At 41.5% G+C, this 27,439-nt stretch overlaps 1 protein-coding gene across 7 annotated transcripts in view; it reads right to left on the minus strand.

Annotated features, from left to right (window-relative positions):
- NIN (ninein) overlaps window positions 1–27,439 on the minus strand; it is a 116,793-nt gene that overhangs the window by 43,137 nt on the left and 46,217 nt on the right. For all 7 annotated transcript variants that reach the window (XM_064292460.1, XM_064292458.1, XM_064292459.1 and 4 more), the window contains 8 exons: window positions 26,804–26,973; window positions 10,891–10,930; window positions 9,158–9,348; window positions 4,019–4,165; window positions 3,342–3,509; window positions 2,692–2,828; window positions 2,214–2,354; window positions 1,764–1,938 (listed from right to left, as the gene is read on the minus strand). In XM_064292460.1, coding sequence (XP_064148530.1) covers window positions 1,764–1,938; window positions 2,214–2,354; window positions 2,692–2,828; window positions 3,342–3,509; window positions 4,019–4,165; window positions 9,158–9,348; window positions 10,891–10,930; window positions 26,804–26,973 — 1,169 coding nt within the window. The remainder of the gene's footprint in view (window positions 1–1,763; window positions 1,939–2,213; window positions 2,355–2,691; window positions 2,829–3,341; window positions 3,510–4,018; window positions 4,166–9,157; window positions 9,349–10,890; window positions 10,931–26,803; window positions 26,974–27,439) is intronic.

The following is a 27,439-nucleotide window of genomic DNA, read 5'->3' on the forward strand; positions in this document are numbered from 1 at the left end:
TATAAAGCCAGTACATTTTTAATGTACTCTAGTTCACACCCTCACATGGCAATATGTGAAAAAGATTGTACTTGAAACATTAAAGATAGAAAAATACTATCTTCCCCCAAATACCAATTCTATAACTCTAATAATTCAAAGTGTATCTAAATGTAGATGCTGAAACAATGGAAACGATCTCTGTGTGCTGGACACTGAGCTGGTACTCTGGAAACTGACACATCAGGTATCGTTACTGACCACAGGGAACACACGATCTGGACATGGTGAGACAGATACAGATACAACTCTATAACACAATAAGAAACGCACTATTAACTTGGCCTGCAGTATTAGAGAAAGCCGTGAAGGAGTATTATCGTGACCTATCCACTGTGGAGCTGACTGCTGATGGGAAGTTCACTGGGGTTGAGGTACATGGAGCTAGGAGTTGCTGGCAGGAGCTGAGGTTAGAAAGGAGTGATGATAAGCCCCCTTTCAGAGGCCTTCAGTGCTAACATGTTTTTACAATCATGATTATATTTGATTTTTAGTAAGACAACTCTGGTAGCCATGTTGTTGTTGTTTGTTACTGTTGAGTTGATTCCAACTCATGGCGACCCCATGTGTGTAGAGCAGAACTGCTCCATAGGGTTTTCAAGGCTGTGACCTTTTGGAAGCAGGTTGCCAAGCTGTCTTGCAAGGTACCTTTGGGTGGGTTTGAACCACCAACCTTTCAGCTAATCGTCAAGTGCTTACCCCTGGAACCCCTGGTAACCATATGGAGGCTGAAGAGATGGAAGATACAGATGGAGTAAAGCAGTGGTCAGGATGCTCATTAGTCAGTTGAGAAATTATGATGAATTCTGACCCTATTTCAGAGGCTGTGAAAACGGAGAGGAAGGGGATAAAACTGAGAGGCATCTCTCAGCGTCATGGGACTTAGAGACTGATTAGTGATGAGGAGTGAGGATGACTCTGACACACAGCACATGGCAATGGCATAGATCAGGAAAAAGTCAGTAGAGGAAGCAGTTTGGTAGTTACGGAGAGGTAATTAGCTCAGTTTTTAATGTGTGGTTTCAGGGACCTTTCATAATAGCAACAAGAGTATTTCATATGTATTTATTAGTTTCCAGACACTGTATATGTATCATCTCGTTTAATCTCCACATCAACCCCATGGGGTAGTCATTATTATGGTGCCCATTTTGTACATTACAAACAGGTCCAAGGTTTTACTTAAGTGGTGGTGTTCAGATTTGAAACAGGCAGTCTGGCTCCAGAGTGCTCACCTTTAATCTCTAGATTATACCATACCATATTATCCAATAACAAGAAGGACCACTCCCTCTACTGAGGCAGTGGGAAAGGAGGGGAGGATGTAATGGGGAAAAGACTCATTTGGAGGCAGAGAGAAGAAAAGCTGAAGGCTTCTGTGTAGCTGGAGGTGAAGTCGTCTGCTGAAAATAGGGGCCTGGGGGTGCTGGAACAGCAGCTGTGGGGAAAGGTGACAGTGTCACCAAGTACCAAACAGCCCTGAGGCCCCAGTGCAACTTCAGGGGAAAGAAGAACAAGATGTTCTCATCAATGCTGTTGGCAAACCAGAAGCCTGGACACCCCTAAAATCCATATCCTAGCAGGGGCCTTGTCTGGGTCATGGCCCAGCTAGGCAAACTTAAAGGAATCCTTGGACTGAACCTGTTCAGAACTGCCCTCTTACACAGCCTTGGTTTTCCACATAGTAGTCCAGCAGAGATACAGAATACTAATAGGACTATTACCTTTAAAGAGAGGGCGAGGCGGTCCCGGATGTAGTTTTCTTCTGTTTTTGCTTTTTCAATTTCCTGTTCAAGTTCCAAACGCTGCTTGCCCACCTGTTGCTGGATCTGTTCTCTCTCCTTCCGGAGTTCATTCTTTAAGGCTGCTACGCGCTCCTTGTACTCTTCATCCAGTTTCCTGTGGGAAGGAGAGACCGACAAACTGCCATCAGCTCCGTCAGAGGTCTATATGAGGCTGCATCAAAAATGGAAACAGAGAGATGGAAAGAATCTTTAAAAATTATTGAGCGTGTCCTGCTTTTCTTTAGGCTTGGCCAAACCTAAGACACTGCGGTCAGGTGTGGCTAAAGAGGCAGGCAGCGCCCCCTCTGCTCTGCTCTGGCACTGCAGCTACAGACACACTACCCTGGGCCAGGGTGTGGGAAAGGAAGGCTCTCGCCCTACCAGTCGCACCTGAGGTTGTACTCGTTTCGCCGCTCTATGGCTGCATGGTGATCGTCCACTTCTGAGGCCATTAGAGATTTGAGCTTCTCAGCCTTGTCCAGATCTGACCGTAGCTTTTCTCTTTCTCTGACCACTTGATCAACTCGCTCCCTAGAATCAGAAATAAACCGAGTTAAAGGAAGACTGTTTCTAAGCAACAAGTAGATCCAAAAAAGCTCTCACCTGATTTGCTTCAATTCAAGAACAAAACCAAGACAACCGAACAAAAAACAAAAAGGCATTCCACAGTTCCCTTCAAAAACCTACATGTAAATCTAAGCTCTACCTCATTTTCCTACAGTTTAAGGAAGGTTTATGAAGTAATTAGAGGATAGAAAATTAGCCACATTTGCATATAGGAACGGAGAATGTTTGCCACAGGCATCAGATTGAATTGCTGGACAAGTAGGAAAGGGAATGGAGCAGGCGAACCTTCTGCTCAACTCACAGTAAATGCCGGATCTCAGCCTTAAAGCTGGCCAGAGCTGCCTGGTGAACGCTGTTCTTGGTGACCAAAAGTTCATTTTCAAGAGCTAACGTCAATTCCGTCAAGTTGACATTTCCATCAAGGCTGAAATCCAAGGCCTAGAAATCAGAACCAGGCATAAGTTCAAGACAGTCACAAAGTCTATGCTCTGAAAGCAGAAAATGTGAAGGCCATACAAACTCAGGTAACGGAATTTATGGCCTAAAAGTGGATGACTGCATTTCTTTAGTGACTGCTTAGGAACAGTCTTCATTCTAGAACATAAGTAAGTTTTCTCTAAGGAAACCATAACATGCTTATGTGTATGTTTGTTAAAAATACTGTCTGGTGCTGTAAATAAACACAACGGTACAATTCTAATTTTTACCAGCCAGAGATCAAACCAGAGCCTTTCTCTTGTCAATAATTTGGGGTTTAATAACATGGAAAGCAATTTACAACAGACTCCTGGTTAAAGGGGGTAAGAAAAGCTGTCTTATCTCTAAAGACCTTGTGAAGATCTTCTGAAATCATTAAGGAGAAATCAAATCAAATCACAGAGTTTCAAAAGACACTGGGATTTTACGACTCTTTCCTGATTTGTCACTGTACTCCCATTTTAGATGTCACACCTTCAGGATCTCCTGGCTGTTCTCAATGCCCTCTTCCTGCCAGGTGTCAAGGATTCTCTCCACAGATGCATAGCCCATCCCATCATCCAGGCAGGAAAAGACTCGAAAGCCAATGGTACTTGTCTTTGCCGACAGGGTTGTAGTACGTCGTCCACTCTCATCAAAAGACTGCAAGAAGGAAGAGACTTGAGCAAGGTCAGCTTGACCCCAGGCATTTCAGCAAGATGTTGGTCAAAATTGGAATGGGTCAGTCCCAACCACAAGGAGCAAGAGGCATGTTTCTCTAATATACACTGCTAGAAAAAGGAGTCACGTAGCCCCTTTGATCTCTCCCAAATGAGCCAAGTATACAAAGCTTATCAAAAACAACTGGCCTTGTAGAGAGTCCTGTGACATAGATGAGATATGTCTCTGCTTAACACCAGGATTCTTCTGATCCAGAGGTGACACTAAGAGGCATAATTAGTGGCTTTCCCACTGTGCAATTTATGGTCATTTCTCAAACCCAACTTTTCCCTCCCAATGGTTTAGTCTCTTTTTTTTCCCCCCCCTTTATTCTTCTTTTTCTTCTCTCTTTTTCAGTACTTTTCTTTGGATGACAGATTAATTCATTAAAAAATTATTCAAATAGGTTCTAACCTCTACCCTCAAAGAAACCACTTCCTATTATCTCTTACCTGCATCGAGAGGTGTCTTTTCAACTGTCTATATGGTGTAGATGCTGATGGTGTAAGGGATTTTCCATTTTTGAACAGGCCATAGAAAAAATCTTCTACACTCATTGTACCATCAGGATCGAGATTATGGAAGACATCTTCAAGCATCTAGAAAAGGGTAACCACAGATCTTAAATACTTCACTCAAAATAACCCAAGACCCCAAGTACACATCTGGTCAACAGAAACCAGTGCCACTGTTGATGTCACGACTCCAGAAAACAAATTAGGTCCCTTCACTCTCATTGCATTGAATTTACTTCCCTTTCCAGTAATGATGTATCCTCCTTGCTCACACGATATAAGTCAGTTTTCAACATCTTCATAATCGTACACAATTTAGCAATTTTCAATTATGCTAAATTTAGCAATAAATTTATAAATTATGCGATTAATTATGTATAAATTTATAAATTAATTATGCAGTTTAGCAATTTTTTTTTAGCAATTTAGCAATTTTCTCTTTTACTCACACTCCCAGGTCAGGCAATTATTTAATGTTGTTACATGTTATTTTTACAAATGAAAAGATTACTTTAAAAATATAAGGATACAGCTTCCCAGTGTTGTCAGAACAGAAATTTGTCTTTTTATTATGTTGACTCTAAGTGATAATTGTGCTTATACTGGATTTTTGAAATTGGTATGTCAGCATTGGGTCTGGAACCCACGCCTTGTGGTTTAGAACCTTACTTGGAACAACACTGCACGCACACCATACATATGTCAGGACTATTTCGAGATTGCTATCATCTCATAACTGTTGATTTTATTCTTTATGTAAGTGCTTCAGGCATTTCTTTTTATCTCAAAAGCTTTTTTCCAATTTGCATCCAATAGAAAACATCTGTGTCTTTTCTTGCTTTTATACCACTTCCTCTGGAGACTTTAGGATACCCTGAGACAAGAAAACCATTGTAAAGAGTGAAAATCTTTGGAAAAAGCGAAAGTTCCTAATAGACAATCTTATGAACAAACCACAGGAATGGTATTTCGGCAAGACTCTGAGATCCCAAGATTCCTTAGCTTCTCTGTCTTGTTCTTATAAACCAAAAGAACACCTTAGAGGAAGAGACTTTCAGGACCATCAAACCGGAAATTATAGTAAAATCCAGATGTACTGATTGAAGTTAAAGTAATATTTGGGCTCTAATCTTAGATGCATGCTGCTACTGCTTGGCTATGTGACCTTGGTCAAATCAACCCATAGCATCCAGATTGCCTAAACACCAATCACCTGATCTATTCACAGTGCTGGAGCAGGTAAGTCCTATCATTTATTTCAGATGGAATAGTGGGCAAGTGGTGAATAAACGGATGTGGGTTCAGAAGAGGGTGGATAGGCAGGGTTTGGATGAAAAGAATGCAGGTTACATGACAACCGGGGCACCCACTACGGTCTATGCAAGGGCAGCATCTAGAACTGTGAAACAATTTTGCTTCCCATGATACACCAGCCAGGCCTTTGGATGGCTGGCTTTCCAATATATAAGTTGGGACATACTGCACTAGAATGCGGATCCCAAATACCCTGTTTGAGCTCCTGCTGAGAATCTGCATTTCTTTCTTTCTTTTTTGGAACATTTTGTCGTTTAGGTGAAAGTTTACAGAGCAAATTAGTTTCCCGTTCAACAATTTATATACAGCTCATTTCAACATTTGCAACATTGGTTGCAAATCCCCAACTGTGTCAGCACTCTCCCCCTTCCTCCCTGGGTTCCCTGTGTCCATTTTCCCAGCTTTCCTGCCCCTACTGTCCTTCTGAACTTTGCTTTTGAGGAGAATGTGCATGTCTAATAAATTCCCAGGTGATGCTAATGGTGCTGGTTAGGGACCAATTCTGAGAACCACTAGTATAGCAGTGGTTCTCAAAATCCATTACACGTAAGAATCACCTGGGGATCTTGTTAAAATGCAGATTCTGATTCAGTATGCAAATTCTCAGCGGGGGTGTGAATCAGGACAAACCGATTTGAAGCCCTGGGAGAAACCTTCGAATATAATGTTCAGAAATAATCTTTCAGCCATGAGCCAAAATTATCCCATGAAGCCATCATTAAACTAAGCAACAGTTTAGCTCAATTAATAATATTTGTCTTGAGTGTAGCACTTTTATAAAGAATTATCTATATGAGTTTGGAATTAGCTTGATGGTAATGGGTTAATATGAGTTTAAACTGACAACAGTTAATCTAAAGCACAGGTTAGAACTTTAAGGGGGCAGAGAACGTAGATTAATGGTGATGAGACAATATAGGTAGATAGTGAGAATGGTGACACAAGAGAAATACGCAGGGCTTCAAACTGGTTTGAACCAGTTCCAATTAGTTCAGTCATGACCGATGAAGCAAAATCGGAATAGACCCAAATTTTTAAATTTGGGTGATCCAGAATGATAACCAACATGGGAAAAATTACATGTCGAAGCCCTAGAATGGGAGACTTGGACGAGGCATAGTAAGCCCTTTCAGGAGCCTGATGCTTGGCATTGGATTATTGGCGGGACTATGGAGAACAGGGAAACACTGGTGGCATAGTGGTTAAGAGATACGACTGCTAACCAAAAGGTCGGCAGTTGGAATCCACCAAGTGCTCCTTGTAAACCCTATGGGGCAGCTCTACTCTGTCCTATAGGGTCGCTATGAGTTGGAATTGACTCGATTGCAATGGAGTTTTTTTGATACGGAGAGCGACAAACATTCAGAGTGGTGTGGCCCACTGCTGTCTTTAAGTGGGGAACCTCTATTTCCAACTCTGCTCAAAACCCTAAAGGCAAGAGATTTGGTTGCTATGCAATGAGTACACTGCCCTTGTTTTCTAAGAAGGAGATCAGATTTCTAGCAGGGCTTCTACCTGTAATTTTTCCCACTCCGGTTATCATTCCAGTTCACCTTTAAAAATTTGAGTCTGTTCCGGTTTTGCTTCCTTGGCCACGGCTGAACCAGGAAGAACTGTTTCAAAGCCCTGGAAATATGTAACCAATGTTATTGAACTGTTCATGTAGAAATTGAGAATAGATGTAAGGTTTGGTTGTGTATACTGCCACCAAAAATAAAATAAAATATTAAAAGAAAGGAGTGGAGAACTGAGCACATGAGTGCATGCTCTGTTCCAAAGAGCTAGCTGCTTCTCATTGCCAGCCAAAAGAAACCAAATCTTCTAATTTTTGGAAAAATATCCCAATTTTAAGAAGTACAGCGAAAAGTTCCATTTTTAAAACACTGAGTGGGCCAAATAAAATAGCCTTTGGTCTGGATTTGGCCTCTAGGGCACTAGTTTGCCATCCCTGCCTTACGGCTGTCCTCTCTTCTGGAAAGCAGAATACCAGTGGTAACCATAGGACAGTGAATCTAATTTCCCTTCATGAAGACAGCAACGAACAGCAGTGATCTCACTTTCCTCATCTGTAAAATGAGGGTTACTAAATCTAAAATTGCCTTCAGTCGGAAAACTCTGATTCCAAGTTGTATGTTGATGAGATCATCCTGAAAGTTCAGCTGTTCTGTGGCCTAGAGCTAGGAATACAAAGTACTATAGTACTTCATGATTTTTTTTTTTAGGAAGAAAAAAGCTAAGTATAAGCTAATATTCAATAAGCGATTCTTTAGTCATCCTCAGACCAGAGGAAAATAACTAAATGTGCTACTTTTTGTCCTGAGTTTTGGAAACTCCACCACAAGAAAATAGAACTTCCCCACAAAGGACTCCAGTTTATTACAAGAATTTTTTCTAGATAAATAATCCAAGTTTGGGCAATATTTCTTGGCAAAAGCAACCCAAGGCTCTGTATACTGCACTAGTTTATAATTTAGGAGGATGAATTTAATTTTATGAGTCAACAGCCAGCACTGGGAAAACAAAATATATTGCTGAGCCATTAAAAAAGCAATCAAAGGGTACATAATGGGTCACAAATACAAGAGAGAAGGAAGAAAACATTTCTGCAAGCCAGGCCACTTGGAAGCTTATGATGATAAATCTCTTTCTTGTTTGGGAAAATAATACCACTTATTCCCTGAGCAAGCAGACAGCATGGTTTCAAATAAATATCATTATAATCAAAGATTTCCAAAGCTACAACTCTAGCCCTAACCTCCAACTCTCTCCAATTCTTGTTTTCAAAGACTTGGAATAATATTCATATGTTTCTTAACTATTCGTGCACTGAGGCCTCCCAGTTGCCCCTCTTAATTTCTCAAGAAAATGTAAAGTTCAGAGTTTTACCAAGAAAGAGTTTTCCAGGGGCTTCTGTAAGCCTTTTCTTTGTATTTTCGAAAACCATCAACTGCCTCTTTTTTATTTTCTCATAATAGGAATATTATGATGGCTCCTGGTTGGCCTACCGAACCCAAGGTATCCCCACGTAAGTATGCCCTATAAAGGAGCTCAGATCATCCTCAGCAAGTAAGCTTTTCCTATATGTTGCTCAATCTGCTTCAGAACCCAGAGATGATACTGAGATCATCTCTCCAAAAACCTCAACTCAGCCTGACCTTCAAAATATTTCCTCAACTCAAATCTACTGAACTCTTTGTCTTCACACTTCCCCTACATTTTGCCCTGTGAATGCCACCTCCAAAAATACACCTGACATCACAGCTGCACTGAGCTAGTGTCTGATAGTTTCTCACAGGGTAGCATGCTTAGCACAATGAAGGCACATAGTATGGGCTCAGTAAGTGTCAACTACTGCCATTTTTTCTTTCCCACCACACAACACAAGCTCCTGAAAAGCAGAACTCTCATGACTGACTTCCTTGGAAAAAGAGAAAATAGATTCCTTTGGTTGTGCAAATGGTTATTGTACTTGGCTGCTGACTGAAAGGTTAGAGGTTTGAGTCCATCCAGAGGCACTTTGGAAGAAAGGCCTGGCAATCTACTTCTGAAAAACCAGCCATTAAAAACCCTATGGAGCACAGGTTTACTCTAACACAAATGGGGTGGTCTCCACGAATAGGAATTGACTCGATGGCAACTTTTTTTTTTTTTTTTTTAATATGCTGTAGGAAACCACAATATGACTGTTCCTAGCCACAATATGGCCAGCTTACCTATTATCATGATTATTATTCCTGAATAAAAAGACACTGGAAGGCTTACCTCTCCATCGACATTTTGTAAACCGTACTGCTCACAGATGGAGACCAGCTTCTTTCGGTTCAGGTGGCCATCCCGGGTGATTCCCAAATCTTCACAAACCTCCTGCAGTTTCTCTTCTATCCAGTCTTGGGGCGGGGAAGAGCCACTCTGTGAGGCATTCAAATCATCTGGGTTCCAAAATCTTAACTGGCCTGAAACAAAGGCAGGTACTGTGTTTGCCTCCAAAGGAATTGCAAAGAGAGAGAGAAGCCTGTTCTCAAAGGAAAATGTGCTTTTTGAACACAAGTATCATAAGAAAAAGACTGTAAGTGTTAATTCTATTTTGATTTGATCCTGAAGTTCAAATGAAATGGAGCCATTGGTTTTTATGCTACAACTAGAGCAAACAGATTCTTTTGATCATCTCTTATGCAATCCTGCACGAGATTATAGGCTTGTTTTATTCCAGCTGAAAAATATGCACAAACTTAGGCTTAGTGTGATCGTAAGAGATCCACTGAGAGCCGTTCCAAAGAGCTGTATAAACTCAGTCTCAACTATAGCTACCAGATCGTATTATCTCTACTTTCTTTCTAGAAAAGAGCTGCTTTTTCTCAGGAAATAATTTCATTAATAAAAATCTCAAGATTAGCCTGCTCCTGAATCTTTACACATACACTCTTTTTTCATTTTTTTCACATATAAATATTCTGATCTACAGAAAGCAAACAATCCAAATTGAAAGCATGATTGCAAGTTGCAAGCTCCAAATTACCTACATATTAAGGATAAGTTCTATTTGAAGACTTAAGGCTCAAACTGCTTATTTAAAAATCAAAACTGCTTATTTCTCCTCTATTAAAAGTTTCCACTTCTACTTAAATCTTCCACTTACATCTTTAAGATTCAGCAAAGTCATCACTCAAACATGAGATAATTATTGGCATAACTGGGATGCCTAGAAGAACCTGGTAGGACTGAGAAGAGCATTTAATGCTACCCCTGCCATTTACTGACAGAAATTAAGCCCATTACTACTGTGTTTTTTCAGGCTGGAAACCTAGAGAACACATTGCAATTATGCTTAAGTACAGTTACCCCAGGCAGACTGTGAAGCAGTCTGAGACTGTCAGCTGAACCCCATTGCCATCTGGTGGCCAGAAGATCAATGTGTTCTTATTCTGCTTAAATACATCCGAAACCTGTCAAGGGACACATTCTAATTAGGTCACTATCTAGTTTAGGGGAGTCACTGGATGGTGTAAACAGTTAATGTGCTGGCTGCTTACTAAAACGCTGGCAGTTCAAGTCTACCCAGAGGTGCCTTGCAAGAAAGGCCTGGCAATCTACTACCAAAAAATCAGCCATTGCAAACCTTTATGGAGCACAGATCTACTCTGACACACATGAAGTTACCACGAGTTGGAATCAACTCGACTGTAACTATTTAGGATTGTTCAAGAACTAAATAAAGAGTCTAAATAAGACAGCAATTAGCGCATGAGTGGAGTTCTGCATCTTAGTCATCACCTGTTAAGAAAAAATGTTAAATGCTAGGGTTTTAACATGAGGAGCTACAAATGGAAATTATTTTTGTTGTTGCTGCTGTTGCTCCTACCGTTGATTCCTAGCTGGCCTCCAGTATGCATGGCTCTAAGGAGCAAGGCTAAGAGGTACAGGAAGGCAGAGTGTGGGGAGGGCTTTGTGAATGGCAGCCCTTCCTTCCCAGCCTCCCCAACACACTAAGCTCTTACCTTCTGCTTCATATTCCTCGCTGCGTTGCGTCTTCCAGTGCTAGAGAAGGCAAGAGAAAAAGATGAGTGTGCTTAAAAACTTATACAGGAAGAACTATGCTAGATTCTCCAAGACCAGGTCACTCTTGGGCTCTGAAATCCTCCTCAGCAGCAGGGGTACATGATTTCACACACTCCAGTACTTTTATCCAGGTAGGTCCTCCTCAGTCAACCAGCCCATCAAGAGGAGATTCATAAGAAACACCATATAACCAAATACCAAGGATTTGCAAGATCACTTTTCCAAGAGTAAAACCTATCACAATAAATAAAACCATGCAAAATTTCAGAATCCATCAACCAACAAGGGTTTGTATGCATGCGTTTATGAATTTGTTCTTCATAAATGTTTACTGAGTGCTTGCTTTTGTGCCAGGCTCTGGGAATATGACTGTGAACAGGACAAACATACTTCCTGCCTCAAGAAGTCTGTATGCTGATGAAGAAAACAGGAAGTACGATATTGTAGTGTATTAAGTGCTAAAGCGCCCTGATGGTGCAGTGGTTAAGCACTCAGCTGCTAAACGAAAGGTTGGTGGTTTAAACCCACCAGCCACTCCACAGAAGAAAGACGTGGCAGTTTGCCTTGGAAACCCTATGGGGGCAATTCTGTTTTGTCCTACAGCATTGCTGTGAGTTGGAATCAACTCTACTGCAGTGGGTTTGGTTTTTCGGTTATTAAGTGCTATGATGGGGAAGTTCACGCTCTGAGGATCTTCAATGAAAAACTTTAGACTTGGTAGATCAGGGTAGGCTTCCCAGAAGAACAAATGTCTAAACTGAGATCTGAAGGATGAGCTGAAGACAGCTGTTATGGGTTGAATTAAGTCCTCCCAAAAAATAAGTTGAAGTTCTAATCTCTGTACGAGTGAGTGTGACTTTGTCTGGAGAAATGAGATTTTTCTTTGCAGATGTTAAGTCATACCGGAATAGGTTGGGTCCTATTCCTAACCTCTTCTGAGTGTCATTTTACAAAAGAGGACAGACATGGAAATAGAATCATACACAAAGGGAGGACACCATATGAGAATCCATCTACATGCCAAGAAATGCCCTAGACTGCCAGAAGCTGATAGAGATAAGATGCACGCTTCCCCTAGAGTAGACAGAGAGGAGAGCCCTGCCCATGCCCTCGATCTGCACTTCTAGCTTCCAAAACTGTGAGACAATAAATTTCTATTTCTTAAAGCCACGCACCGTGTGATATTTTGTTATGGCAGCCCTAGCAAACTAAAACAACAGCCAAGTGAAAAAAAAAAAAGAGCAGTTGTTATACACTGAAGTAAAGAGGCAAGAACGAGTCTGGTGTGTCTGTGGGAAAGCAAGATTGAGATGCAACCCAAAACAGGTAGACTAGAAAGCTCAAGTTAAAGAAACTATACATTACCAGTAAATTACCTTAAAAGTAGAGAAATTTGTCTGAGCTGAACCATTTTGTCCACCTATTATGCTATAGTACTATGGGGTCTTTCCCAAGGCCACACCATATGCTTGTAGCTTGTGTATAGAACATGAGCACCTAGCCAAGGGCACAAGTCAGAATCAAAACCCAGCCTTTGCTCCACTCACACCTATGGTATAGGTCTGCTTCCAACCAGAGGGAGCAAGTAGGTCAGCAGTAGCTTTGGCCCCTGCAGCAACTAACAATCACTCCTATGGGAGGGTCTACAACCATTGCAGGAAACTCTGTTAAGAAAAAGTGAATTCCACTTTCAAAACCGGGCTCCTGTCTTACCAAAGATCCAACTTTATGAATGAGCGTACCTTTGGTAGGTAACAAATAACCATCTTATTTCCTGTGATGGCTGAACAAGAAGTTTATAAAGAGATCATGGATATTTGAGGATCCTGTACAGGACTAGTTGACTTCTTAGCATCCTGAAATAAACTCAACAGGAAAAGGAGACTAATTGACTCCTGCCTCCAGATCTTGAATTCCTCATGCCATCTAAAATTCTTAGAGAGGTTATACATTATCTTTCAGTAGCTTTATATGAGTTGATGTTCTTGGTTCAGGCAACCTAAACACATCTGCTTTGTTCTTCTCTACACTCAGGAATGCTAGTTCTCTCCTCTTAAAATGAGGGATAGCTGTATAGCATGATTTCACAGTTCTATATTTTACTGAGGAAGATATTGAAGACAGCACCTACTTAGAGTTCACCAAATTTTTATTTATTGTGCTTTAAGTTTACAAATCAAGTCAGTCTCTGATACAAAAACTTATACACAACTTGCTACGTACTCCTAGCTGCTCTACCCCTGAGAGAGCATACTCCTCCTCTCCACCCTATATTCCCCGTGACCATTCAACCAGCTCCTGTCCCCTTCAGCCTTCTCCTCTCGCCTCCAGACAGGAGCCGCCCATATAGTCTCATGTCTACTTAAGCCGAGAAGCTCACTCCTCACCAGTATCATTTTCTTTCTTATGGTCCAGTCCAATCCCTGTTTGAAAAGTTAGCTTCAGGAATGTTTCCAGTCTTGGGCTAACAGAGAGTCCAGGGACCATGACCTCCAGGGTCCCTCTAGACTCAGTCAGACCATCAAGTCTGGTCTTTTTATAAGAATTCGAGGTCTGCATCCCACTGTTCTCCTGCTCCATCAGGAATTCTCTGTTGTGTTCCCTGTCAGAGCAGTCATCAGTGGTAGCTGGGCAGAGTTCACCAAATTTTGCCACACTAAACTGAAATCCCAAAATGGCAATGCTACAATGGATTCTTTTTGCCACATGGAAAACACTATAAGGCCATAACTAAAAATATGTTAAGTTTAATGTTCAAAGATAACTCATTCAGATTACAACTAAAAGTTATTAATATACATGGTATCTATGGAAACTGGATTAGGGTTTAGTGTGATTTTTGGATGGCTTGTTTGTGATTATAATTTTATCAGCTCACTCAGCCCCTATTTCTGCATAAAGGTGTATCTCCAAACTGGTGGAAATATGGGATGTGGTGGTGGTGATGGGGGAGACAGTGGTGGAGTAAGTAGTCCTCCAGGGTGGTTCCCTCCCCCCGCCCCACATTGTTGCTTTGGGGAAGAATTCAACTGTTTATTTAAATTTTTAAAGATCATTAAATGCTCACTAATAAAAGTATCCTGCTTGCCTGTCCCTCTATACTCACAGTGCAAATGATTTAAATGCTCACACTACTTTGGCATCCAAAATTGTAAACATTATTATTCAGTATGTAAGTGGGAACCACCCTCAAATTAAATCCATTAACTCCATGTAAAACAAAATTGGTTTTTATGATCTACTTAAGATCTAAGTTGGTCAAAATAAAGACTACTAAATCACAAGCAGGGGGTGATTTTTAATGCACAAACTGAGGGGAGAAATAGCTAGAGAATATGTACCATTGGACCCAAACACAAAAGAGAGCCCAGCTGGCACACACAGATATAAAAATATAACACACACATACAAACACAACTTCAAAAAGTCCTTGGTAACAGTTCCTAAAGCAAAAGGTGTATATCTTTCAGCAAAAAAAAAAAAAAAAAAAATTTATTGACTCAGTTCTCAATTCATCTTACAATAGTGAGCAATTAGTTCAGAGAAGTAAGACACTCCAAAATACTGTTTCCAGTGTCTTTTGAGTCTTATGGGACTGGCTACGTATTCCGGATTCACCCTCCAGGACAGTTTTTCCCAGCTGTCCTCTCTCCCTGATCATTACCCCTAACTAACATATTGAATGAAGAGATTAAGGCACAGCCCGCCTGGCTCCAAATCCTCGCTTACTTAACAGGCTGAGGTTGGGCACATTTCTTAACCTCTTTTGCCTCAATTTCTCTACCTATAAATTGGAAATAAAGTAGTATGTATTTTATAGAGTTGTCATAAAGTGCTTAGAATTGTGCCTGGCACACAAAAAGCACCATAAAAATGTGTGATTTTGTTTAACATGTGTTTATATAATATATATTAATTTTATATCTGCAGAATTTTGTCTTATTATCATGCTTAAATTTAAAACATTAATTTAGATGGGCCTGGGGAGGTATCACTCATATGAATTTGTAAGAAAAATATCAAGTCTCCAAACAGATATGCAAAGAACACAAACAGATAATTCATATAATAGACAACACTGACAAGTATCAGGGGGAGGTTCATCTCAACAGCCACCAAAAAAGTATAAATTAAAACCAAAGAATTATTTTATTCCTATTAAATAAGCAAAATATCTAAAATATAACTCCTTCTATTGTCAAAGGTGTGATTTAAAACAGGCCTGTTCATATATTATAAACTGGCAGCAATATGGAGCCCTGGTGGTGCAGTGATTAAGAGCTTGGGTGCTAAGCAAAAGGTTGGCAGTTCGAATCCACCAGCTACTCCTTAGAAACCCTATGGGGCAGTTCTACTCTGTCCTATAAGGTCACTATGACTCAGAATCAACTCGACAGCAATGGGTTTTGTTTTGTTTTGTTTTTGGTAGCAATATATGATCCTTTTAATAAAGAAAATGGCTTTATGTATCAAATGCCATAAAAATGTTCATACTCTTTGATCCAATCATCTCATTTGATTTTTGAAGGCAACAAAATCAAAGAAAGAAAAAAAGCTATATGCATAAATATGTGTGCATTGTAGCACTTTTTGAAACAGTCAATTATTGAAAACAATTTCAGTGTTCAACAATGGGGCATAAAGTATTATGATACCTCACAATGAGTCATTAAAAGTATAATTATAAAACCATGTAGGAACGTGGAAAAACATCTAATGAGTTGTTAAATGAAAGGCCATAACAAAAATGCTATCTACAATATGACTACCACTGCAAAAATATTTATATAATGAAACAAAGACTGGAAGGAAATAGAGATCATAAAGATAGGGGCATTTTGGCTGAGGGACTATGGGAGACAACTTTATTTCCTTTACTGTTATAAATGTTGTTTATGCAGTATAAATACATACAACTTTCAATATTGCTTTGTCCACCTACTCTCAAATTCTCACCAAATTAATGTCCCGTGACTTGGGGGTGTGGGGAGGGTAAGAAGTTCTCTCCCTTTGGTATGTACTACTCTGCACTCTCTGCAACGTCCTCCTGCTGAGGGCTGATGGAGAAAGCTTGGTGGAAAGCCCTGGTGCTGCTGTGGAGGGTGACCCCTGCCGATGCCAATGCCTCTGAGCTTGCTAGAGTGTAGGAAGACCAGGGACACCACCTGTCTTGGGAATCGAGGCCAACCTTAAGTGGCATTCTTGAGACAGCTCAATCAAGCCCAATACCACTGAGCCGATTCTGGCTCATGGCGACCCCATGTGTTACAGAATAGAACTGCTCCATAGGGTTTTCTTGGCTGTAATCTTAATAGAAAAAGATTACCAGGCCTTTCTTCCATGGTACTGCTGGGTGGTCTCTAACTATCAACCTTCAGGATAAAAAAACCAAAAACCAAACCCATTGCTGTTGAGTCGATCCCGACTCATGGTGACCCTATAGTATAGAGGAGAACTGTCCCATAGAGTTGCCAAGCAGTGCCTGGTGGATTCAAACTGCCAACCTTTTAGTTAGCAGCCATAGAAATTAACCACTATGCCATCAGGGTTTCCACCTTCAGGACAGTGGAGCACAAACCATTCATGCCACCAGGTATGGTACAGCCTTCTAAACCCCAGGCAGCACCCACAGCTTAAACAATTTCACACAAACTCTGAAGGCTAGTGGGGGTGGTGAGGTAAGGGATAACTTAACCACGTGTTAAAATCTCTGGGGTAACAGTTTTCAAGCATTTCTCCAGTGACAGTTTGTAAGCAACAAAGACCCAGCTGGAACAAGGCCTGCCAGGAAGTGAAGCAAACTAACACTAATGGCTGTATTTTCAAGACCACCTCAACTGGACATGGAGTTTACAGCCCAGGTATGTGTGATGCTTCTCCCCAGTCTCCACCAAGAGCCTGTTCCTTTAATAACAGGGATGTAAGCACATGGCAGTGGACCATTTGTTATGAAACTGCAATTTCAGGGGGGCTGGCGGGGGGAAGATTCAATTCATTCACAGCTCATTTATTTTCCTTCTGACTGCCTGGAGCCAGTAGTTCCAATTAAAAAGCAGAGAGAGAAGGAGGGGAAGGAAGGTTAGAAGGTTGGGGGGATTAGATCATTCGGCTGCAGTACTGGGACACCACCAATAAAAGGGGGATCATTCTGGAACAGGGTCATTTAATTGCTGCTGGTTTACGAAGCCCAGTGAAAGCCTGGCAGGCAGCCTCTAGACACATTATCAGCCCAGAACACTTAAAGAGAGATAATCAAGAAAATCTTTGGGAAAGCGGGGGTGGTGGGTGAGGGGAAGGGACAATTGCTGGGACTGGTTCTCAATACCTAATTCATGAGAAAGAATTTTTAATTTCTCCCCTTGAATTTTTATATAGCCTCTCACTGGAGGAAGAATACCAACACCAAAACCAAATCTGTTGCCATCGAGACAATTCCAACTCATATTGACCAACAGGACACAGCAGAACTGCCCCATAGGGTTTCCAAGGAGCAGCTGGTGGATTCGAACTGCCGACCTTTTGGTTAGCAGCCTGAGATCTTAACCACTGCGCCACCAGGGCTCTGGAGGAAGAATAAAAAACCAAAAACCCATTGCCGTCGAGTCGATTCCAACTCATAGCGACCCTATAGGACAGAATGGAACTGCCTAGTAGAGTTTCCAAGAAGCGCCTGGCGGATTCGAACTGCCGACCTTTTGGTTAACAGCTTTAGCACTTAACCACTACGCCACCAGGGTTTCCAAGGAGGAAGAACAGATACTAATAAATTTTTAAAATCAGTTCATTCTGTGGGACTTCAGCAACTCTGGAGGCAAAAATTGTAGAGCCGTTAAGCACAAGGGTTTGGCAGAGAGACTGTCTGGGTTAAGTCTGACTCTGCCACTTTCTGTGACCTCTCTGTACCTTATTTCATCTACTACATGGGGCTGATACTCCCACCTACTTTATGGGCATGGGGCCATATGCCTGGCACTTAGGAAATGCTCACTATTATTATTTTAGTCAGAACATGGGCACGTGGTTAAGAGTATGAACTCTGGAGCTGAACTCCTCTGAGTTCAATTTCAACTCCACCACCTATACGACCTTGGGGAAGTCACCTAACATCTGTGTGCCTCAGTTTCCTCATGGGTAAGTGGATAACAACAGTTCCTATTTCCCCGGCGTGGTTAATATCTATAAAGCACTTAGAGCAGTGCCCGCCACAGATTAAAAGCAAACAGTGTTAAACAGACACTACAGCTACTATTTCCACTACTTAGGTGTTCAAAACTAGTACAGGGCAGCAGAGGAAGCTCAGCAGGGAGACCAGTGTCAGTTTTAAGAACCTGGAAGAGACTTTCTTTAAAATCTACAGCTTTGGCAGCTGGTTATGAAGATGCAACCAACTTTTGATTCAACTTAGAAACCAGCCCTTTACCACATACCACCCCCCTACTGTGGGCTCATAGGGTCCCGTGGGCAACTGCAGCTGGCAGGAGCTTCCTGAGCTTCCTCATTACCATGCCACGTGTGCTGGTCAACAGCCCCACTGACAGCAAGAAGGGAGAGGGTCAGAGGTTGTCCAGCCCAAAATGGCTGCTACAGAAGGCAGCCCCCAGCCCCCTCAGGCAGACAAAGGAAGCCCTGCACCCACTCTGTGAGCTGTGCATCTCAATGTCACACTGGCCACTGTGGCCAGTGCTCAGGTCATCCCAGAGCTGGACAAGGTTGCCCCACACGTCAACCAATGTGCAGGCGGCATAGCTTTTGCAAATGCATTCTTTGGAGGGACACCTGCTTTGCTGGACTGCAGAGCAGATGGCTCGATCCTCTCTGACCTGGGCTTCCAGCCCCAAGGCCAGGCCAGCATCTGCAGCCCGTGGGCCTGGTGCGATCCCTGCCCACAATAGTGCAGCCGCTGCCCCCACACACCGTCTGCTCCGGCCCAGACCTTTGTGCCCCCAGAATGTACGGCTACTTAAAATTATTATGGGGGCACACATAGGGCTATTCTTTCCCAGCAGAGGTTGCTGAGCTGATGTCTGTGGCCTGAGAGTATGAAGAAGATTTTTGGTTTTTTTAAAAAAGGGAATGATTTGCAAGCTGGGAGAGAACAGGAAGGAAATTTAGTAGAATAGCAAAGCACCCCCCAAACAAATGTAGCCGTAGCATCCATTTTAAAAGAGTAATATGATCCTGTCGTGCACAGGATCCCCATTAGTTGGGCCAACTAGAAAGCAGCTACCACCACCACCTAGTTAGGGACAAGCTTTCTCTGAAGAAAACAGAAATCAGTTTAAGGAGAATGCTTATGATCAAAACTTTGTTACTGCTGTTAGGTGCCATAAAGTCATTTTTCAACTCATAGCGACCCCCTGTAACAGCAGAACTGCCCCATTGAGTTTTCTTGGTTGTAATCTTTAAGAAAGGAGATTGCCAGGTCTTTCTCCCGTGGAACTGCTGGGTAGGTTTGAACTGCCAACCTTTTGGTTAGTGGTCGAGTGCTTAACCATTTGTACCACCAGGGCTCCTTGATCAAAACTTTTGGATTTAAAAAACACCATCTCCATGGTGTATCTCACTAACAGTGCTAAGTATTTGTAAATCCCACACTCCAAGCAGAGTACTGGAGCTGTGCGTGCCCAACAGGGCTGGCTGTGTTTCTGCTGTGACACACTTTCCAGGACTGCAGTTCACTTCCTGCTCTCCTGCCTTTGAAGGCAACCCAAGCAATGGAGGGCCTGACAGGGCAGCTCCTGGGCTCTGTATTCCGAATCCAGGGACAAGCTGCTCAGTAGCAGGATAGTCACGACTAGAATGCAGATTCATTCCTTTATCTTTAAAAGCAGTTAAAGGCCACAAGTAAGTGTTGAGGATAACAAGCATTAATGTACGATTTTTAAATATACACACATTTAGATGCATCCTGCTACCTTTGTAAAAAGGCTTTACTACCGACAACATGAGGAAATGCTGAATTTAAAAAGAGCTTGAACCTTTAGCCTCTTTTCCTACCAATGGTTGGGAACTGGTTTTGATTCACTGGATTTAAAGTACAAAGTACTTAAGGAAAAAGTGTTTTTTTTTGGTTGTTGTTGTTGTTGTTAGATGCCAGTGAGTTGGTTCTGATTCATAGTGACCCTATGTACGACAGAACAAAACACTTGCCCGGTCCTGCACAATCCTTAAAAGCATTGCTATGTTTGAGTCCATTGTTGTAGACACTGTGTCAATCCATCTTATAGAAGATCTTCCTTTTTTTCGCTGACCCTCTACTTTACCAAGCATGATGTCCTTCTCCAAGGACTGGCCCCTACTGATAACATGTCCAAAGTACATGAGATGAAGTCTTGCCATCCTCGTTCTAAGGAGCATTCTGGCTGTACTTCTTCCAAGACAGATTTGATTGTTCTTCTGGCAGTCCACGGTATAGTCGATATTCTTCACCAATGCCATAAATTCAAAGGCATCAATTAAGTATGCACATAACGAAGCATTTGCCATTTGATATTTTTTACATGTACAATTCAGTAACATTAATTATACTCATCATGTTGTACAAGCATCACCACTATCTGTTTCCAGATTCTTCCGTCACCTGGAAAGGGATTTTTTAATACATCTGCTAATGGTATCCTGCTCATCAGGTTCCTTAAGAGGTATCCGCTGATTTGCTTATGAATTACTGAGTTTCTATTTAGAAAATATTTACTGGTCTAATTGAAAAATGTTACTCTCATCATTAAAATAAACTTTCTAATTTTTTGTTTGTTGTATGTTTTAGTTACTTCCTGACAATATTAGACATTGTGGATAGAGGTAGGGGTGAGGGCTGGCCACCAAGGGAATCTCCCTCTGACGGAGTTGGGAAGACTTCCAGGACACCAAAGCCTGAATGTCCGAAAATGTCTGTATTAAGACAAGAGACAATTTACTAACTTTGAAGGGGCTATTTTATATCACTTTCAAGCGCTCTACTACTGTATCTGGAATGAGTGCTGCATCTCTGGAAATAGCCAGATAATCTAATAAGATTTAAGAAATACAAAGGGGAACTCTAGAATTCCATTTTAAAAAATCTGTCCTGATGTCGTCACATCTTTTGGTGGAAATAATTGACAAATGGTATCAGTAAAGAACTTACTTTCTTTTTCATAGTCAAGGACTGTAACGGGGAGTAATAAGACCACAGGTCCGCTTCAACTACAAAAGATTGTAGCAGTACTACTCTCAGTTATTTAAAGACATTTGCTCCAGAATTAAATATTGACTCTATACAATGTAAATGAATAATTCATGAAGTTTAGCTGCAAAGCTATACATATATGAAAATGAACATAAGGGAAAGATAAGTCAGTTTCACACTTCTTGAGGAATTTTGATTTTATGTAGGGCAGTAAAAACAGTTTTTCGTTTTTTAACTTGTAAACCACCACCACCATGCATCGCCCTACCCCACAGTCCCAACACAAAGACTTGATTTTCTGGCTAATGTAGCGATAGGCTTTAACTGTTCTCTCAGATTCTCACTTAAACTGCAATGTGAAAACCTGAGGTTTTGGCTTACACTACTATTGTCTACTGTTGAAGAAATAATTGTTTAAAGCCCCCTGCTCTTGATAAGAATCTCACTAGACCCAATTCATTCCCTGTAGAGGAAAACAGTTAACAAGGTATCCCCTGTTTTCAACCAGGGCAAAAAGCAAAGTGGCCCTGCCCCAGTTGTATTAATTGTATGACCTTTACTCCCAGTTCTGAGTAATAAAGGGTAGAATTGAGAATTATTTTTCTCCTTCAACCTACCCTAAAAAGGAATCTGAGCATTAAATTCAAGGTCAGTTCAGCAGCCATTGCATATAAAATCTATTTTCTATAAAAGAAAAAACGAAACAAAACAAAAAACTCTTCTGAGCCTAAAAACTCACTTCTGTTTATTAACTAAGCAAACAAGAACAATAACAACCAAAACTTTCTCATTAATCACACCTTAGGTTGGAATCAAGAATGTGCCCTTTGTAGTCTGGATTAATTCAGAACGGAATGCCCAATGGAACTGCCCTGAGTGAAACTGATCCTGCAAAAAAAGAAAAGACCGCCACTTTTCTTTCAACACCACCCTAGAAGAAGGGTCAGATTCCCAAGGGAGCCATTTGTCAGATAAACACGCTAAATTGGATGCCAATGCACATTTCAGCCTGATGGCAGAACCTACCTGTCACTTGTGAATTAGTACATTCTGCTTCAGGATTTCCAAACAAAATTCTGAAATACACATTTTAGAACTGAAAATTTAATAAGATTATAGTGCCTTTCTCTATGGAACGGCTTTATTGCCTTGTAAACTAAAGATGGTAGGGGAGACATGCTTTTATGCTTAGTAGCTAGGCTAGATATTTTCTGTTTCAACAGGAAAGAAATTAATTGCTGGATAAAAGTACTGGGGTGAGGCTGGGATGGAGACTATTCAAATGCTTACAATTTATGTTAGGGCTTTAACATACATACCCACTGCCATCGAGTCGATTCTGACTCATAGCGACCCTACAGGACAGAATAGAACTGCCCCCATAGAGTTTCCAAGGAGCGCCTGGCGGATTTGAACTGCCGACTTCTTGGTTAGCGGCTGAAGAACTTAACCACTACGCCACCAGGGTTTCCTTAACATACATAAACTGAAACAAAAGATGAACATGATTTAAAAAAAGAAACAAAAACAACCCTACCTGATAAAAAAAAAATTTTTTTTTTTTGGTAGCAAGGTTTATTTTCATACATTCTATTCCAGGGGATAAGGCCAAGGCAGCGGACATCTGTTATCCCATAGAACAAGGTGGGCTCTCATCCACCGGGGCACATCACAGTGGTGTGCCCTGAACAGTCATGAGACAGGCTCCAATCACTCGCAACTAATGAAGTCTAAACTTCTTGTGAGATTTACATTGAAAATAAATTTAGTTGCTTCAAAGTGATCTCTATAATGGCATCACTCTCACTCCCCTGCATCTCAGTGTTTTCTTGATGGGGAAGGGTTACAGGTAGAGTGAGGAGCATTACAATTGCTGAAAATTGCCTCTCTTTTTGGCTCTGCTTATGGAAAGGGGCCTCTAAAATAAGGATGTAGGAAATAATGTTGTGGACCACCTATTCCAGGAGGCTAGGGATGAATTCCTGTCTACCTGTAGCAACCTCTTCCACTACGGAATAGCCCTAGAGAGAAAGGGGAAGATTTACTTATTCTGTATCTTTGGGTGACTGTTTGCTCACATACTGATCAGATCCTAGAAGGAAGGGAGCCACCCTGGAGACAGCTTTAACAGGTTCTTGTGATACCACTCCATTCCACTGCCCACCCCAAGTCTTCAAATAAATAAAATGATTACTTGATTTATCCTAGAGCTATAACTAGTCTCTAGCTTGTATAATAACAGCCAGGTTTCCTCTTTAACTTCCAACCACAGGTTCGGATTCTTTTATTGTCTTCATCAAAAAAACTCTTAGTTACTTTAAGAAAAATCAGCCATGTTGGTGAGGAGGAGAAACCGCTGTCCAACGGAAAGATAAGAATCCAACCTTCCCCTAAACCAGAATGTGGGAGTCAAAGGAAAACCTACAATTAAAACTAAGAAGGCCTGCCTCCAGCTCCACATCTGACTATTCCTTAGAAAATATTCACATCAGGGGAGACCTGGCCTTGCTGCTTCCTTTAGTCTTGTCTGGTGGCACTGAGGTGAACTGTGAGCCACCAACAACAAACAACACAACCAAGGAATAAATTATCAACACCCAAGGGCAGGAAACAAAAGGGCCTAAGGCAACCAAAGCAGAGGAGAAAAGAACAAAAAAGAAACCAACAGCACGATAAAGAATTCCTGACAGATTCTGAATGCCTTATACCATTAAGAATAAACAAACACCACAGTCATTGCATATTTTTTCCTTCCCATACTGCCCAGTTGGGGTCCACACTGCACTCCTCTACTCTAGAATGGGGCCGATTATGTGGCACCCCAGGAGATCTAGCCACTTCTGTAGAAGGGACAGAAATTTCTAGAGTGAGCCCATCCTGCCCAGCACATGAACTGCTGTTTGCCAACTGAGCGCCTTAAATTGCTGAAGCTACTATGGAAACTGGCAAGGAAACAGGAATGCTATCTTGACACAATAGCATACATGTTGATAAACCTGTACCGCCGGGCTATATCCATCGGTAAAGGCAGCAAGTGTCACCTATGACATGGTTACTGCACAAAGGTGGGATTTGCCCTTCTTACTGCCAATAGGAACATCAAAAACATCAAATAAGAAGTTATTAATCTTATAAAAAGGTGAATCAATTAAAAAACTGACAGGCTCGACTGAGCTTACAAAACATTTTGTTTTTAGGTAAGAAGGCAGTTGGATGAGGCTTGGCAATGTAAACAGAGTAAAAAAGAGTTGTCTGGTATTCTTATAGGCTTTCTGGTGTGGGGCATAGCAGACTATCAAAGTCGAGTCAGTAGGAGTCCTCAGGAGAACACAAATGGAGAGAGATTACCCTCTCCAGGCCTCTATCTGCAGCTCTTTGATGGTGAGTCGTTGAATACTCAGTCTTCTGTACATAGCATCAAGAGGTCATATCTAGAGATTCCTGGGAAGCTGTGGTACAACAGGGGTGAAATGGTTATCCCAATGTATCCTTTTAATAAGACATATGACAGCAAGACTTTGTCTACACTCAGGTCTCAAGTGTTACCTTATTTATACATGAAGCCAAAGTCTCACCTCTTAAACAGTAAGTCTTACTGAGAAGAGGCAAGAACAAGGATAAGAACAAGGATAGGAGAAATATGTTGCCAGCAATAAAATCAGCTCTGTCCAAGAACTTTCTGGGTATTCTCAGGTAATGACTAGAAACTATAGTATCAAAAAATAAGTAATCATTTAATTTCTTATCACCAAATAATGCCTCAAGTATTGAAAATGGTTGGGGAAATGAAATATTAGATTAAAAAGTGTTTTCCAGATAACAAAAGCTTACCCACTAAAGTGCTGAAATGTATCTTAACCATTTTTCATAGACAAGTGTCTCAGATGTACCACACACCACCCAGGGTTATGAAACAGACGTTGTGTAAGAAAATGATAGCCTGCCCTACAGGGGGACAAATATTACGAACACTGCACTAGCTGAAGTATGCAAATTGCTTGCCTCCTTAAACTCTTACATGTAAAATTTCTGTGCATGTGAGCATATGTGATTTTCAGGGGGAAATGTCTCTATGTAAATTCTCCAAGGGACCCAAAAACAGTGAGGGATCACTGAAATGGACTGCACCCACGATGGAGAAGCAGCCTCTGCCCCAGACTGACAGTCTGAGGTGTGTGATGTTGTAAGCAGCATTTTCCTTCTTGCTTGTCATGGGTGTTTCTGTTTCCTGCAGTCACTTCCCACCTACCCTGATATCATACTGCCTTTGTGGTTTCCATTTCTGCTCTCCTGCAGTGGCTTTTTTTCTTCCTCTCTTCTCGCTCACATATCCGCCACTATTCCTTTCCTCTCCTCTGGTGTGAGGACAGGTATCACTTGTTTAAAAGAATAGTCCAAACTCATTCTGACTGACAGACCAGTCATGTTCTTCTAATTTTCAGTACTTACTGCCAGTGTCATTTATGCTCAATACTTGTGATATTTCCAGTTATCTCCAGGTTTGTGGCTATTATGGAAAGTTGAGGATGCTAGATGTCTGATTGCTGGGGACATTACTGGGAGTAAGTGTCCTATACCCCACTGAAACCAAACCCATTGCTGTTGAGTTGATTCCAACCCTACAGGACAGAGAAGAACTGGTCCATAGAGTTTTCAAGGAGCAGTTGGTGGATTTGAACTGCTGACCTTTTGGTTAGCAGATGAGGTCTTAACCACTGCACCACCAGGGCTCCCAACTTCCCATAGGTTTTAATAAGCTGAATATGAAAGTTTGGCAGCAACCTCTCCTCTCTCTTTCTCACTCGCTCTCTCACATACACACACTCTGATCAACCTACAATCTAAGACAACTATAAGAAAGTTGAGGTGCTCTGTCTCTTTTCGAGTTGATATTAAAAGTATCTGAAATATTTTCAGCCACAGTCTGAGATGGAATTTGCAAGAAATATTTACAGCTTGCTCAGTATGGCACTTTCAATCGTGTTCTAAAAATGGGATGCTACTAAATGAGCCATAAGGAGAGAATAAAGAAAATGTTACTGCCTCTTCTTTACTGGTAGATTATGGCAGTGTACGAAATGAAAGGAAGGAAGACGAGGGAGACAGGAGAATCTCTGAATACGGGAGAACAAGACGTGCCTGACGTGACAGAACCTGGAAGAAGCATAGCAACTGTCTCGCACTGTGAAAATGCCCTTGCTCAGTATCTTCAGGAGCTAACCAAACTTTACAGCTGCTTTGTCCCACCACAAAAGACAAGATGCAGGCTCTCAAAATGCCCTAAAAAATGTTTTCATTTCTTACCTGGCATGGACACTGTTCTGTAGTGTGTGGGGAAGAGGGTAGTTGGTTAGCATTTTACATAACTAAAAACAACAGTGTCATGGAGGACAGAGACATTCCCAAAAAGAGCCAGAAGTAGCAGACCCTGGGTATCATGAAAATACTGAATTCAAAACATATAAACATAAAGCATACACAGAAATATCAGATCTCCAAAAACTGATACAGAGGTGAAAACATTCAAATAAAAAGATTAGCCATACATGTCCAAAAGGCAAGTAACATTAACACATGATTGGTCCATCTCATTCCATAAACCCCTCAGTTGTCCTGTGTCTGTACCACAATGACATGGATATCCACACTTGTGATAAGATGAACGTGCCTGTCCAATTTCTTACCTCACTGCAGTCGCTGGCTGTGATGTGTGAAGGCCGTGCTTCTTCATTTAGTGGCTCAATCACTGTCACCTCTGCAAACTCCTCCACGGATTCCTGAAACTCAGGTAGGGACCTTCGTCCATAACGCTTCCCACCTCTAACATATTTGGGCTGAGCTTCTGGTGAGCAGTCTGGGAAAGGAGACAAGAGTCGGGGCCACATTACATGGCAATCTCAGTTCTTAGCTGATACAGCTGCAGACACAGCCTTTTATACCTGCCCCAAAATAAACTACCACCATTTGTCAGTCTGTGGAAGTGGGCGTATAGGAGCCATTAGGTCAGATACAGAGCAGAGCTGCTAATTCTGAATGATTTACTGCACCTGGAGTATGTATCTGTATGGAATGGAAAAGATGCAATGGCGGCAGCGAGGGATCTGATTTAAAAAGTGCAGATTTAAGATCAGGAGAGGCCATATTTTCTCTTATGTTTATTAGGCTGGTGTTTTGTGCAGGGCAGGGGGAGGAAGGGAAGGGGAAGAAAGGGAAAAGGAGAGAGAAATATTGAGATCATACTAACAAAGAGACATCTTGGAGGAAGTCTTGGAAAATGATGATAAAACAAACACCATATCAGCACTGTGAAGTGAGTATCC

Source organism: Loxodonta africana, chromosome 10 (assembly GCF_030014295.1).
Source record: "Loxodonta africana isolate mLoxAfr1 chromosome 10, mLoxAfr1.hap2, whole genome shotgun sequence".
Lineage (NCBI taxonomy): Eukaryota > Metazoa > Chordata > Mammalia > Proboscidea > Elephantidae > Loxodonta > Loxodonta africana.